Raw genomic sequence first — 15,889 nt, 5'->3', positions numbered from 1 at the left:
TTAGTTCTAGAGCGAGGTGATCTTCCTAGTTTAGCGCACAGTCACAGGCAGCACTAGCCAAACACATAGTCATAGGTATCTTCACCTAACTGAAGCTTCAGAAGGTTGGGCAGGCAGGAGCAACCGACACTAGAATATTCTTTAAAACTGTGTTTGTGAATGTATGTATCCAAGAAGAGAGCCTCAGGGTTAACCCTGTGACTCTATGTTAGGCACACTCCACGTTCTGCCGGCCCAGTGTCCTCAAGGGCGAGTCTAAGAAGTGACGGTCTGTGCCCGGACAGGCCATAACAACATTCAGGTCACACCGCCCTGCTTTGGAAAAGGTTCTTAAGAGATCCTCGTGAGGGTCAACAATCTATGGGGTACATTTACTTTGAGACAGCAATTCTTGGAGAATGGGAAAATCCTTCTTTCTAATTTGTAGGGGTACTTACTTCATTTTAAAACCCTCTGAAAGTGTTCATCTCTTAGACTTTGGTGTGGGTTTGAAGAGGGGTTAAAGAAATCCAACAGAATAGATACTGTATACCTTCCACTCAGCTGTATTCTATCAGCAAGTTTGGAAAGCTGATCTGGAAGTCGTCTTTGTTTGATGACACCCTCAGGTGTGACAGAGACCTCACACAGCGAATACTGATCCGGGGTGGCAGTCACAGCAAACTCTCTGATGGCCTGGATGACGACTTCTTTCGCCGTGGTGTCCTTACTGATCATGATGTATCGGCTTTGCTGATCAGCCTTAAAAACCCGTAACACTTGATCTGGCAAGTCTGGGGGAAAGAAAGGCCATACGTGAGTAGAGAGGATTTCAGTACATGATAACACAATTAAGTGAAGTCATCTGAAAAACCTCCTGAGAAAAGATAGCGTTGAATTTTTATCTCTCCCTTATTATAATCCTTCTTCAAAGATTCAAGAAGTCAACATACTGATTTGCTGCATGAACACATTTTCCCCTGTAGATAACTGAAACCTGATCCACAGACAAACGCAAACATATCAGTACACAACCAGAGCACATAAGATTGTTAGGTTGTTAGCATAGCCAGAAAAAAAAAAAAAAAAGATTGTCAGGTTGGTAGCAAAAAATATAAAATTTAAATCTAAAGTTCTTTATTATACTGAAAATTCATTAAGCTAACCTAAAATACTCCTTTTACTCTATTTATTTAATATGGTTAGTAATAACCTTCATCGTATGTGTTATCTTCATTTTATGAAAGAGAAAACAAGTTCAGAGAGACTGATTTGCCCACGACCATATCAAATTAGTCTCAAGAATAAAAAAGAACTGATTCCAGCTGTTTGAAATTTAACGTTCATTCTGACTTTCAGCATTTGACATAATCCATTCCAGACCAGAGCACAGAGCATTATACCATTTCGTTAGAAGCAAACAGAGCCTACGAGAAAACCGTAGCAGCGTGGGCGGGGCTCACCGGGAGTAGTACTGAAGTCTAAGATGCGATGATGTGACTGCAGCAAGTCGGGATTGCTGGATGACAAGGTTCCACTGACGGGCAGCGCCGTTGGGATGTGCTTCGTCTGCCTCAATCCCACTATGCTGTCGTCTTGAGACTGACCAATCCCAATATCACTGAACAAAGAAGAAAAGTTAAAAAATCAATGATCCACAAGAAAAAAGGTTATAGCTCATTGATATGTAATAGACGCAGACCCTAAATAAACCATATTTCCTAAGACTTGCAGTTCATTTAAAAGTACCGGTAATAAATTTGGTTGAAAACTGCAATAGCAACTACTGCTTACGTGTATGTAACTCAACTTATCTTGCTGTTTCTTAAGCATATGTTACTCCCAAACCTATGTCTTTTTCACTAGACAAAGCATAACAAATACTAGTAGTTTATCAGTATATTCAAGAGAAGATAAGCTTCTTGTGACTCCTGGAAATAGATTTAAGAAAAAGCACATTGAAAAGAGTGCATTTAGTTTCATTCGATTGATGATTTATGCATCAGAATGATAAATTATTTTATAATCTGATCTTTAAAAACTGAAAAAAATGGAGTAAAATGAACAGAGGGGAAAAAAAATCCAAGCTGTCCTAATTTCATCCTTCAGTGTTTCAGAGAAATAAATGAAATCACTATGGAGTCAAATGTAAAGAAACCCTGACACAGACAGTATTTCTTAATTATACAAAGCATAAAAAAGCAGTGATTCATGGTGGTATTTCTTAACATCAAAGAAGAGGCAATGGAAATCCAATGACTCACTTTTAATTGTCTACTCAAAATTTCTAGTTAGACATTTAAGTTCCCAGAGAAATATTGCTTATTATTGATAGCTACAAAATTAGTTCCATTTCTAAAAAGTCTCTTACTGTGGACAATTTTTAAAAAGTGGTTTAATAACATATGAAAATTATTTCTAGAATTGAAGGGTCAACTGTTTCCAAAATAAAACATTAAAATTAAAATAAGCATGGACACACACAAAATAACTAGATCATAAGCAAATGATTAGAGTTCTAACTATAATTTTCTTGCCTCACCCTTGTCTTCCCCCTCTGTTCATATTACTCCACCATGCCTATCTTTGCCAATTTGCCATCATCTAGCATCTTAGCTTTTGTAATACTGACAGTGTTTGGGAGGGGAGGGAACTACAGTATATCTAGAAGATTTGTCTAATTGACTAGATTAGTGGCTTTGTTAAAAAAAAAAAATCTTTGTGAACACATGCTGATTTCTAGGAGAGCAAAGTTTAAGTAGTAACTAATATTAAATCAAGTCTATCATACCATATAATAGATCCTACAGTTTACTGAGCCTTCTTTTAAATATAATTTTTTTTCATTTCAGTTGCTTTAGATATATGAATTATTTCAAAGCAAATGTCACAATAAAATACCTAAAGGAGGCATGCATGTTCTTAAATACAAATTAAGATGTTTCCACAGTGTTTCAAAATCAACACATCTCATTATCTTCTTTTCCCTTCTCCAGCTTTTGGATATCTTTTTAAATACACATAGAACAAAATTATACATAGTATTCTCATACTGTGTTCCTTGCCAACATCCTGTACTGTGGATGGCTTATATCCCAGTTCTTACATGTCACGTTTCTATTAATACTTGCCAGGGTCATGCTGACTTTTATTTAACTTTTTTTAAGGTTCATATTTAACTCATGGTCAAATATGACTGTAGGATTTTTTTGTTATTGTACTGCTAATAATTCTACATTTAAGTAATTTATTTTTTTGCCCATTTAAAAATAAGTTTGTTTTTTTTTTATCTAGAATGGTCACTTTAAAAATCAATTTCTATTTTCTGTAATGTTAATAAGCCTAATCCATCATTTATTAGGAACTTAATATAAACATGTTCTCAAGTCTATAAATAAAACCATCATACTCATTACTTATCCTTAGATCTCTGTTGTAGAAGTCTATTTAGCTGATACAAACCCACCAATCTTTCTAGTTCAGTGGGGACAACACAGGCTTGACACTTCCATTAATACTATATTTTGGGCCATCTCTCTAATCTGTGGATAAAAAATGTATCTGAAATGGAATTTAATAAATGTTTGATATAGTTCTGAATGTATCTACTGTTCCTCTAGAAGACCCATTATATTATCAAAGAAAGAAAAAATAAGCTACACGTTTTGAACTTATATCATTGTAGTTTGAAGAATATAAAATAAACGCATTTGGTGCATCCATGTTATTTATTTTTTTATTTATTTATGATTTATTTAGGAATGTACGTGCACATGCACAAGTGAGGGGAGGGGCAGAGAGAGAGAAGCAGACTCCTCGCTGGGCATGGAGCCAGACGCCACCAATCCCTGGACCCTGAGGCCATGACCTGAGCTAAAATCAAGAGTCGGAGCCTGAACCAACTGAGCCACCCAGGGGTATCACATCCAGGTTATTTAACGTTAAAAACAAAAACTCTGGCTACTGGTAGTCGAGTTTTATAAAAGATTTCTAGACTCAGAGGAGCTAAAATGAAGAAATAACCAAGTAAACAGGAAAACAAACGAGACTTAAAAACTGTGACACCTACAACTTTGTCTAGTCTGAGCTCCTGGCATAAAAAAGCAGCCCAGAAGAGATTCAAGAATACACCTGACATTCTGACTGTAGAGCCCATTGAGAGAAGGAAAGGAGTTCTGTGCTTGGTGGGTGATATCTTGGCATCAATTAAATAACTGAAAACAGAGAGAGGAAAAAAGAGAATGGCAAGGATGAATAGTAGCACCTAGAAGAAGCAATGATTTGGTTGTCAAAGAGCAGATACAAAGAGAAGATATCCAGAAACAAAGAAAAAGTAGCAAAAACAACTCCAAACCATGGGTGAAACAGGAGCAAACACACATTCTTAATTTTTTTAAGTGCAAATGATTAAAAAAAAGTTCAAATGAGGAAGTGCTAAACTATCTCTAATGAAGCCTGGGTTGGGCAAGTAAGGGGCAAATATATGAGATTAAAATCAACATGGTTATTTAATATTGCTTCTAAGATAGCTCAGCTATAAAAGCTCAGAACATTTTTTAGATTAATGAGTAAATATTAATTATATCACTACCTTTGCATATCATTTTAACACAATAAAATAACGCACAGAAAATTTATACAGACACTTACTTATATGGTTTCTGTGGCAAGATACTGATCCGAGTCTTGTCGAGTATCTTTTTTAGCTTGTTCCTTCCTCCAACAGTATTGGCTTTACTTTTTTTATTTACTTTTTCAAGTCCTATCACCTGTTCTACATCTACAGCGAGATCTGGAATGGAGTAGCGACTGGCCTTTTTGATGTCTCCAATTTTGGGAAGGTGAGGGGCACCATTTCTTTTTTCTTCTGACAATCTTGTTAGGAGTTCTTTAAATACTAAAATGGAAAGAAACACCAAAAAACACCCATCATAAGAAATCAAAGCAATTCAAAGGAAACTGTAGGGCCTGGAAATAGGTGAGAAGTAGACACTTCAGCTATCAAAACTACACTCCTATTGAAAAACACGACCCCAATGAATAAATGACACCAAGAATCTGTGTTCTTATGTTGCTCTATCACTTCCACTCAGAATGACTTAAAATACAGTAGTATTTATAGGTATTTAACATAATGGATGTTTAAAACATCTATCAATAAAAATAATTTTTATGGTCCTCAAGTAAGTAGATTTTGTTTTAGACCTACTTACATACTTACATAATTAATATCTATCTATATACACACATTTTAGTATATTTTTATTCTTATATTTGAAATATTACTTACAAAAATGACTTTTTTCATGATTAAGACCTAAATGTGAAAAAAAACCAAAAGGAGAAAAATGAAAAGTATGCAAAACTACTTACCAAATAGATTGGTTTTCACAGTGATCGATAAATGTGTGTTATTTCTAAGAATTTCCATGGCTTTTGACAGCTGAATATTTTCAAAGTTTTGACCATTTACTTCTAATATCTAAAAATAAAATTATGAAATTTATTTCAGCATCCCAATGGACTGAAGAAAAAAAGACACCAATATTCACCCTTAAGTTTGGATTTAGAAATATCATACCTGATCCCCTCGTTTCAAGCCTGCTTCAGTTGCTTTGCTCCCTGAATCTACACTGTCAACAAAGATTCCAAATCCCTTCTCTGAGCCACCAAGTAAGATAAAAGGCAAAGGAGCTTCTCGGGATGGTTTCGTTAACGTCATCAATCTTCTTTTTGCTTTAGCTGCACATGCAATATTTAACAGCCTTAGATGTCCACCCATTTTCTATAAAAGTTCAGAAAGAGTGGTTTCAAAAATAGGCTGAACTAAATGAACTTAAAATTGATGACTTTTTAAAAATCACAAATATTACCTCTCTTTCCAGGTTATTTTCAAATTCTTCTAGAAATCGAGTCATTGCTGGATCTCCTTCAAAGTCATTGAAGTGATTATTCACCCACAATAATACTACCCGTGTAACCTGAAAAATAAATTGTTTCCAACAGGTTTTCTTTTCAGTGCTAAAAATGTGCAATTAAAGTCATTTCAAAAAAAGATATCTAACAATTTACTTAATAACAATGGACAATAAACTAACAGTAAAACTCCTCACGGCAAGCATTTTATTCGTAAGAAAATGACCTTCTGAAAAAATATATATAATGAATACAGACTTTTTGTTGTTTTGCCAAGAAGGGTTTTGAATCTGTGAAGGATGGTATTTATATCTTGTTTACTCTCAAAACATATTTGAAACTGGTCACAATAAAAACAAAACTATAATAAAACCAAAATAAATTAATACAAGACAAAAGAAGACAGAAACTAAAAAATAACGGCAGAGGGCAGAATAGACAAAAGGAATGAATAGTATTAGGCCTAGAAAGATCTACAAGGGAACAAGTTGTAAAAGGAAGGAGCTAGCTGGGAGTTATTGGGAATTACATCTTACTTGCTAACATTAAGATTTAGGAGGCTTTTAACATCTACAAAAACTCAGGAAAAATGAGTAGCCTTTCTTACACTGCACACTTGTTTTCACAGAGCACTACAGCTCCTTTATACAGACACACAGTTAGAGAATATTTGCGTTGTACTGAGCAAGAAGTGTGTGACATTCATTAGACTCTAAGTTCCACGTGGACAGCTTTATCTAGTTCTACGGACATCCTTAAGACTTATTACAAAGCCTGGCATGGAGTGAATTCTCAACAATATTTTACGAAACGGGGACGCCTGGGTGGCTCAGCTGGTTAAGCGCCTGACTCTTGATTTTGGCTCAGGTCATGACCTCAGGATCATGAGATCAAGCGCCCTGCGTTGGACTCAGTGCTGGACATAGAGCCTGCTTAAGATCCTCTCTCCCTCCCCTCCTCCTCTGCTCCCCACTCATGCACTCGTTCTAAAAAAAAAAAAAAGAATTTTTTTTTTACTAAATGAAGTGAGTATAACTGCGCCTTTAAATATAAAAGTACTTGTTTTATTTAGGAGCTTAATTTTCTGAATTTTAAATAACAACTTAAAAGAAATTTTCCATAGAATTGTTTTTAAACATCTTAACCTCTAATCAAACCATCTAACTTTTTAATTAAAGTGAGAAAATTAAGCATGGTATTCTTTTAGTAGCAGAGAAACAAAGGTGACGGTATATAATTTTTTTTTTAAGATTTTATTTATTCGAGAGAGAGCACTAAGAGGGAGGGGGACAGCAGGAGAGGGAGAAGAAGACTCCCCAACACGGGGCTTGATCCCAGGACCCTGGGATCATGACCTGAGCCGAAGGCAGACACTTAACTGACTGAGCCACCCAGGCGCCCCTAGTTAATTTTTTTTTTAAAGATGTTATTTTTAAGTAATCTCGACACACAACATGGGGCTCAAACTTACAACCCCAAGATCGACAGTCTCATGCTCTTCTGACAGCCAGGCAGGCGCCCTGGTATATAGTTAATTTCTAACTATAGTTAAAATACTAGTTATAGTTAATATACACTTAGGAGCCAAGTTTTGATATTTATATTAATTTTTGGTCTATCGCTATTGTCCATTTTTCAAATTTAGGAAACCCGGATTATCTCCCTTGAAACTATATCTAACACATAACCTTTTCATAAAATTAAAATTTCATAGCTGAGAAGTCAACTTGAAAGTCTTACTAGACTATTAGAGGTTAGAAAACTGAGATTCATGAATCATAAGTTGAATATTACCAACTACCACCACCAACAAACAACTTTTAAAATGTATTATGTGTTAAGATGTATTAAGTGAATTGAGTCAGGCACTACAAAAAGAACTTTACTTGTATTATTCACATTCACAATAACCCCAAAGGCTATAGATTATTCATTTTACAAGTAAATAACTGATTGTCAGGAGGGCCAGATGACACATAAAGTACATGGCACAGTTAATACTCAAACTAAGTTTTGACAACTGGCAGAGTTAATACTCAAACCAAGTTTTGACAACTGGAGAGTTTGGCTCAGCTCTTCTGGGCTTATGACTCTCAGAATATGAAATGAAAAGCATTGCTGTCCAAACAATTTCTCTAAGGCCACAGAGCTAGTTAGTGGCAGGAGCAGCAGGAGAACTTGGGGGCTTTTCACTGTTGGTCTCCTGTTCTGGATCTTCTTGCCTGTGTTCCCAAGTCTGTCTCATGTAAATCAGACTGTCACATAAAAGGAGAAACTGAATATAGGCTGATTAACTCACACACACATCTCTCAGGATGTAGTTTATCATCTAATCTGGCCTTGACAGAACTCTCAAGAGCTCCTAAAGGAGTCTGTTTAGAATTAGATTCCTGGGGCGGACCGACCAGCAATGCTTACAATAAAATGCTGCTCTGGTGCCAATTTAAAAACTGCAACTTTCACAGCATATACTGACCATTTACCCAAGCAGAGAATGCAGATTCCAGTGGAACTCAGGAGTGTGGGGGTTGCATCATTTTTTGGGGGTTAAAAAGTACATTCTCTTATTGCATTAAAAAATTTTGAACATAACTAGTGTGACACATATTAAAGTATCTCTAAGTTTCTATCTGAATATTTCACATTTAAAAGCCAAACTAGAATATATTTTCCGACCTTATCCCTGAGGCTCGGGTCATTAAACCACTCCAATAACTTTTTGCCCACTTCCATTGGGCTAGAAAGAAAAGTCCTATAGGTCAACAGGAAGTCCTCTATGAATGTTGGATCCACCACCGAATGCTCTTCCACCAAATGCATTGTTAATCTTTCTGAGGTGCCCTGTAACAAATAAAAGCTTTCATCACTAATCCTGCATAAGTATCATCTATATGGTACCTTAATGCCAAATTGTCAACATAACGACCTGAGTAGTCATATATATAATGCTTTATAAAACTGCTGTTCATCAGGAAGTATAAAGATTTTTTTTTAACAACCGATAACTTTTAAGAGAAATCATACATAAAAATGTGGTATGTGGAATCTTAAGTTGTCATAACTAACTGATACTGCCAAAAAAATCCTTCCCACGAGATGGAGGCATGTCTGTCTTACCTTGATGACGATGTGTCCCTTTCTTGTTCCGGTTCTATCAAGTTCTCGGTGTTCTTTTACCATAACAATTTCTCCTTCCTCCTCAACCTTTTGCATGTTCTTTTCTACTTGGTTGAGAATACGGCAATAATCCTGCTGGGCTATACAGACAAACTGGAATAAAATGTAAGTCACATGTTACTGATGAAGTGCTTGCAAGAAACCTAGCAGTACTAATAATTCAGTGTTTTAAATATTTAACACGGACATTTTTCCATGTCTTTCCCATACTCTCTAAATGAATGCAGTAATGAACCTTAATCAGACTTCTCTACTTTTTAATGTATTTCTTCCTTGGTCAAATCAAGTTTCATTTTTTAGTATATTTATATGTGGTTTATATTAAAAATCCTAACAATTTTAAAAATCAGAAGATAAAATTAGAAGAGTCCTTTTTCATGCCTCTTCTTTGATGGAGGAATCTTAGGAGGATATATTTAAAAACATAATTACCATTTAGTGGGTTTTACAAGTTAGAAAAGATTTTTAAAAGCAACGATTTTAAAATAAAGAAGGTTTTCTTAAAAGATCAAAATTCAAAGATACCCATGGAATAGAAATTATAAATTTGATAATTATACTGATAAGAAATCAGTTTAGAAAGTTTATTCAAAAAAGGTCCACAAAACAAGCCACCTACTTGTTAAACTCAAGTCATTACTCCTTGTAAGTAGTATTAAGGATAATCCTTGCTCTTAAACAAAGTTAAAAATAACATGCACATCAAGCCATTACTCCTCCACGACCCCAAATACAAAAATATCAGGGCTTAGAGCAAACCATTAAATTACATTTCTTAGTAATTTTAAAAAGAAAGTGAAGAATGAATTATACAAATCACTTAATGCACAAAATAACCAGAAGCCAGTGAGGAGGAGACAAGAGTTAGATTCTAAAGTAAGAAAGAATCATTGTCTTCTCTGATTTTTGAAGAATTTATTCTCATTTTGCAAATGAAAAAAGCATGGACATTTCTTTTTCTCCATTAACGTGAAAAGATGAAAAAAGGGGATGGTTAAATTATAGCATATAGAAGATAAAATATGACACAGCCATCCAAAATTATATTTTCATAGAATATTTACAGTTTTGACTTAATGTTCATGATAGCACATTTTTTTTAAAAAGATGCAAAACCAAATGTTATAATAACTATAATGAAGACAACATGATGATGGCCATCATTTTGTGGTAGCCTTATGGGAACGTTCTCGATTTATCCTCTTGATCATCCCATTAGGAGGTACTACTATTATCTCCACTGTACAGATGAAGAAACAGCTGTACCAACAACCTGATTTGCCCAGTGTCTCATAGTTACACACTTGCTAATTAAAAAAAAAAAAATTATACACCCACATCAAAATCTTGGAATGAAATATAACAAAGTGTTAAGAATTATTATTTCTGAGCAAGCAAATTACAAGTGACTTTCATTTTATTTAAAATACTTTTCTATATTTTCCATACTTTCTGTACAACTAGTAAAGTTATTTTTAAAAAGAAACAGCAGCATGTCATACTTGAAAAACAGCATATTACAATATTAAGTTTCCTCCAGAGCTGGTTGATATAATCTCATTAATTTTCCGATTAAGAATTTGGAATCAAAAAGTTAAAATTCTAAGGACATAGGCTTTTCTTGTAATTACATATAGTTTAATTTTTTTAAAAACCTTAAAAACAAACCCATTTCTGTAATGCTGACCACAGGTGTATGCATGTTTTGAAATACATGGTCCTTAGTCCCTTGTCTCAAAAATAGTTTATTTTTTTCTTTTTATAGGGCACCAAAATTGCTCTCTAAGCCTCCAAATACTTTTAGGTGATCTTTCTTATACTCAGTTTCAGAGAAAACAATTATATATTGTATCTTCTCATTTATCTCCTAAAAAAGAAATACATCTATGAGTTAAAAGGAGTAAACAGAGAAAAGAAAATACTTTTAGAAGAGAAACACACTAAAATTAATCTTGACTAAGGATTTAAGGAAATTAGAATAAGCCTAATTTGAAATGCTTAATGCCTAGTCAAACATTTTTGGCACTTCGTCTGTACCAAACTGAAAAGTACCATCCAAAAAGAAAATAAAACCCGACTGACTTTCTAATATGGCCACACATACCTAAAAAGAAATAAATTTTAGATGAAAACATTTATCAATATTTTTATTAGATTTATTTTTGCTTTAAGAAGTTAATAGATCTAATAAGAAATTCATGTGTAAAACATAATTTTAATTGGTACGATGAAACCAGATGAAAAATTGTGAATTATGTATATAATTGTTTTGGTAAGGGTTTATACTTTCAGATAGCTGTTAACACATGAAAGTGATATATGACCTTGGCATTCTGATATAAAATAAAAATTCAAACAAGATTTTGCTTACAAAAGGCCAAAGGCAGTTCCTATTGCAGGACTGGTTTTGGGGCAGATGACACCACAACTGATATGTAGAAGAGAACTTACAGATGATAAAAGGATGAAGTAAAATTAAACCTCAGCCATAATACAGTATTGTCAACTTTAAATTTATCCATGCAACTTTCACCAAAGCCACTTAAATTCAAGGTGTCATTAGTTCCCATGGTCTCTGAAAAAGGTGAGTCTAACAGGTTTACTTTAAGAGGTTAGACCTATTTAAACGAGGGCACTTTGCAGTCTGTAAGGGAAATTCACACCTAATTTTTCACACAGGTATCCAAGTGTTCATTCCCCAATGAAGGGTGTAGGGCGGGGCTAAGCAATGCCTGACGTGTCACTGGCAGGCCTAAGACACAGGCAGTGGAGAAGGAAAAGGGGAGAAGGAAAAAGAACATAGGAGAGTAGAAGAGGAGAAAAGGAAAAGACGGATAGGAAGTGAGAAGAAAAAATGAAAAAGGCACATATGGGAAGCGGAAATCATTACCAACTGCCGGCTACCACAGGGTGTCTATATGTAGCCCTGCCTTTGTACTTCAAACCAAACAGGGGAACAAGAATAGACAATGGAAGGAAAGAACTGAGAGAGGAGCCTACGAAGGAGGGATCCAGAGCAAAATACAACTTTGAGCATGTCTTGGGATCCAAATAAACAGAAATGTTAAATTTAATCCACTCATTGTAAGCCACTTAGGCTTAATGCAAGCTCAACTCCATATCATATTACCCAGTATTTATTTTCAGAACCCACTGGAATGTAAGAAAATTAAGGCCAGTCCTAGGTGAAGTTGCTTCTTGGTAAAGAGAGCACCATTTTTGTTCATTTCATTCAATAACTGTTAAATGCCTACAGTGTGCTCAGGAGAATGACCTAAATGTATGGAGGGCATCTTACGGCTGAATGAAAATATGATTCTCATTGTTTCCCTTACTTTCTCTAAGAAGAGGATGATCTGATGTGTACTTTCTGAGAGATACAGGACATTTTAACAGAAACACACTAAACTACTAGACCAAAACAAGTGTTTACATTAAATGGTCTAACTTCATTCTCCATCGTTGTTTTACTGCTGAGGGAATGAATGTCAGGTCTGAGCAGACGAGTTGGTGGACGTACAAGAGGGATTCTTGAAACCCCTGATTTAACATGTTCCTTTTACGGTGGCTTAGAGCGGAGTGGAGGGGAAGAAAGACTGACTTTCACCCCTGACCTTCTTTGTATATCTGGCAACCTGTATCAGGAGCTACAGGAGTCTAGGTATCTTAATGAGAATTTTCTTTTGGGTCTATCTTGCTAACAAGGGGTTTCCCACCAATTCCTCATCCAGTAAATAGATTAGACTTTCTTCCCTGACATCTACTTCCTCTACTTTTCCCAAAACTCCCAGGTAAGTATTTAATGTTACCTGGTAAATCTGATATTACTGAAGCATTCTATAATATTCAGTCATATAATATTTTTATCAATTATTCTGAAACATTTCTATGCCTCTAACATCACTTCAGTTCCATGATTATAAATTTCTAACAAAAGGGGCTGGCCATAAATTAAGACATATTAATGTAATCAATGAATTCTCAGAAATAAAGTTACTTTTTAACTTGCCCTTTAAGGGCAGAGACTGACTAAAATGCTCTAGTAATGCCAACATGTCCCAGGGAGGAACTGATAAGAGATACTAGAATGGGGAAACCTTTAACAAATTTCTAGTTTGTTTTGGACTAAGTATGGCTTTATTATTTTTGGGTGTACAGTTCCAGAGCTGAAAAAATCACAAATGATCTCTTTTACAAACACATTTCCAGGCCAAATAATGACATCAAGATTTACCTACCATTTTGTTTTCTTTTATTATGCTAAATAATTGAGAGTTGACTATATTTAGAATGTTCTTCTGGCATTAGTATTCAAAACACTGAACACAGCCATTTATTTTTTCTCTACAATGCTTGCTGAAGGAATTATTTGGCAACATTATTTTGATTCTCTAGGTAAGATCACTTCATTTATAGCCATGGTCATTTTCTCTTTTGGTAAGTAAAATGCTCAAAATGAAAACTTAAATGAGTACTATTTTACATTTATCAGACACTATAAGAATTATAGAACACCTACGTATGCGGAGTTCAAACAACCTTTTTTTTTTTTTTAAGTAAGCTCTATGTCCAACGTGGGGCTTGAACTCATGACCCGAGATCAAGAGTCACATGCTCTACAGACTGAGTCAGCCAGGTGCCCCGAGTCCAAACAACTTTAAGGAAAATTTATTTTTAATTTCCTGGGGCATGATAACACTAAAAGTAATAGTTCTACTTTAAAATCTTATTTATAACTCTAAAAGACAACCTATTTATATAGGCAGAAAAATCTTACCCCAATGACATATATGTGTTAAGCATAAAATATACATTTTTAATGATATTTTATACCTGGCAGTCATCCACTTTTGTTCTCATGACTCCTTTCATGTATTCTTTGTCCATGGTAGGAGAGACACCAAAACTATTTCCCATACATAATATTTCTGCTTTTCCATCTGGATAAGTTACTTCCACAGAACCATTCAGAATCACTGACCAGGAATCCAGCTAATTCAAAAAAATGAGGACAAAGCAGAAAATCATGGTCATGCAGCTGTAAATGCTAGAATGGTCCCTACAAATGATTTAGCAGATCTTTCACTTTAATGCTGGAATAACTCAAGTAAAATGAACTGTTTACTAAACTCAAAGAACAAGGAATATAGCAAAGCACAGCCACGTATCTATGTTTTCCACACACCCAGCAAAGGGTACATGCCATTCTGCTCTTTTAATTTGACCTTGGATATTCTTCTCTAAAATGACACAAGGAAAAAGAATTCCTCTGTTCCCCAAAACATATGTAAGCAATATGAAATGATTGCCATTGCCTCAATAAGATCATTTTGTTCTGACAAAAGGCACATTATGAACATTTAAAGTTACAAAAATCTGAAAAGTTAATTCATCAAAGTATTTCTACCAGTATCATATGAGAAATATTATTATAAAAATAATGGATTTGGAATACTTTGACCTAACAATAAGTGTATCACAATTCTTGAATTATTCAAATTAATTGTTGCTTATTTCCTTAAGAAGAAAAAATAAGAATTGGTTCACTGACCTCTTCACCATCATTTAGCACTATGGTCCCAGCTCTTTCCACCACTGCAAACACCATCACGGCACAGAGTTCTCGCCTCACCGACATTGTCATATTGGCAAAAGCAGGCAACTGGTGCATAAATTCTAACAGTTGTTCTGAAAGGCAAAAGATATTATAAACATTACAGCTTTTTTTAAAAAGCAAGCATTCAAAAAGAATGCTCGAGAGTTCTTTTTAAATGTCCTACAGACCTGCCCACTGGAAAACAAAATTATTTCAAATATTGTTAGTACAAAAGTTGGATTTCTTGCAGGTATACAAAGAATTGTGACTGTGGAAATGGTGACATTTACTTAGTGATTTAGGGACAAGAGTATACACTGTAATTCAAATTCTAATGGGAATGAAGAAACTAACAAACTTCAAATGGGAAATTTCTGTTGAAAATGAGCTGTGATCTTATTAAGGTTAATTAAATGGTAAAAAATAAACTGAACTGAAAGAGAGCTCTGAGAATTCTCCAAAAAGTCAGTAGGTCTATTCTAGTGCTTTTTGGGCAAGTAGATGTCCAAAACAGCAGAAATAACTACTTTCAATCTAAAGACAGTCCAGGATTTAGAAACCAAAGGATATTTTCTATGAATGAAGACAAATCTATAAAAATTAATCGACCTAACAAAATTTACAACACTATGTGAGAAATACAAATGGAAATTGACATAGTATTTTTTATTCCACAGATTGGCCAAAAAAGATAAAAGTTTGATCACTCTTCCTATTGACAATGCTGTGGAGAAACATCTAAAAACTTTGATACATTTCTAGCTGTTGACAAGATGGATGACTTCATAGTCTTTTCTAGTCCTGTGGTCTCTATTTTTAATTTTCTCTATTATTAGGTAGCTTTACTAATTACTTACTAAGTTCTTTCCTTACTCCTCACCATGGCTCTATGAGGCACACATTTTCTTTCTCATTTCACAGGGAGGAAGCAGGTTCAAAGATGTAATTAGGAGGTGGCAGGGATATGACTCAGGACTGCCTGCCCCCAAAGCTTCTGCTGGACATTATAGGTAGCGATAAAGAGCACAAGATGCATGTCAGACATCATTTGAATACTTATTCGTTATATTACTTTGGGAAAGCTGATTGATTTCCTTAAGCATGTTTCTGTTACTTGTGAAAGAATAATATACAGTTGTGACAATAAAATGAAATAGAGATAATAAAGTCCTTAGCACAGAGTAAATACTCAATAAATAAGAATTGCTATTCTTGTCATTA

General features: G+C 34.7%; 1 protein-coding gene across 22 annotated transcripts in view; it reads right to left on the bottom strand.

Moving 5' to 3' along the window:
• RAPGEF2 (Rap guanine nucleotide exchange factor 2) overlaps window positions 1-15,889 on the bottom strand; it is a 231,494-nt gene that overhangs the window by 17,387 nt on the left and 198,218 nt on the right. For all 22 annotated transcript variants that reach the window (XM_045798708.2, XM_045798712.2, XM_045798718.2 and 19 more), the window contains 10 exons: window positions 14,624-14,760; window positions 13,906-14,064; window positions 9,013-9,165; window positions 8,572-8,736; window positions 5,853-5,960; window positions 5,561-5,764; window positions 5,353-5,461; window positions 4,630-4,876; window positions 1,443-1,600; window positions 533-773 (listed from right to left, as the gene is read on the bottom strand). In XM_045798708.2, coding sequence (XP_045654664.1) covers window positions 533-773; window positions 1,443-1,600; window positions 4,630-4,876; window positions 5,353-5,461; window positions 5,561-5,764; window positions 5,853-5,960; window positions 8,572-8,736; window positions 9,013-9,165; window positions 13,906-14,064; window positions 14,624-14,760 — 1,681 coding nt within the window. The remainder of the gene's footprint in view (window positions 1-532; window positions 774-1,442; window positions 1,601-4,629; window positions 4,877-5,352; window positions 5,462-5,560; window positions 5,765-5,852; window positions 5,961-8,571; window positions 8,737-9,012; window positions 9,166-13,905; window positions 14,065-14,623; window positions 14,761-15,889) is intronic.

This window comes from Ursus americanus, chromosome 13 (genome assembly GCF_024610735.1).
Source record: "Ursus americanus isolate L20-20 chromosome 13, mUrsAme1.1.p, whole genome shotgun sequence".
NCBI lineage: Eukaryota > Metazoa > Chordata > Mammalia > Carnivora > Ursidae > Ursus > Ursus americanus.
The sequence above is the reverse complement of the archived record's forward strand: the minus strand, read 5'-3'. Positions and strand labels throughout refer to the sequence as shown.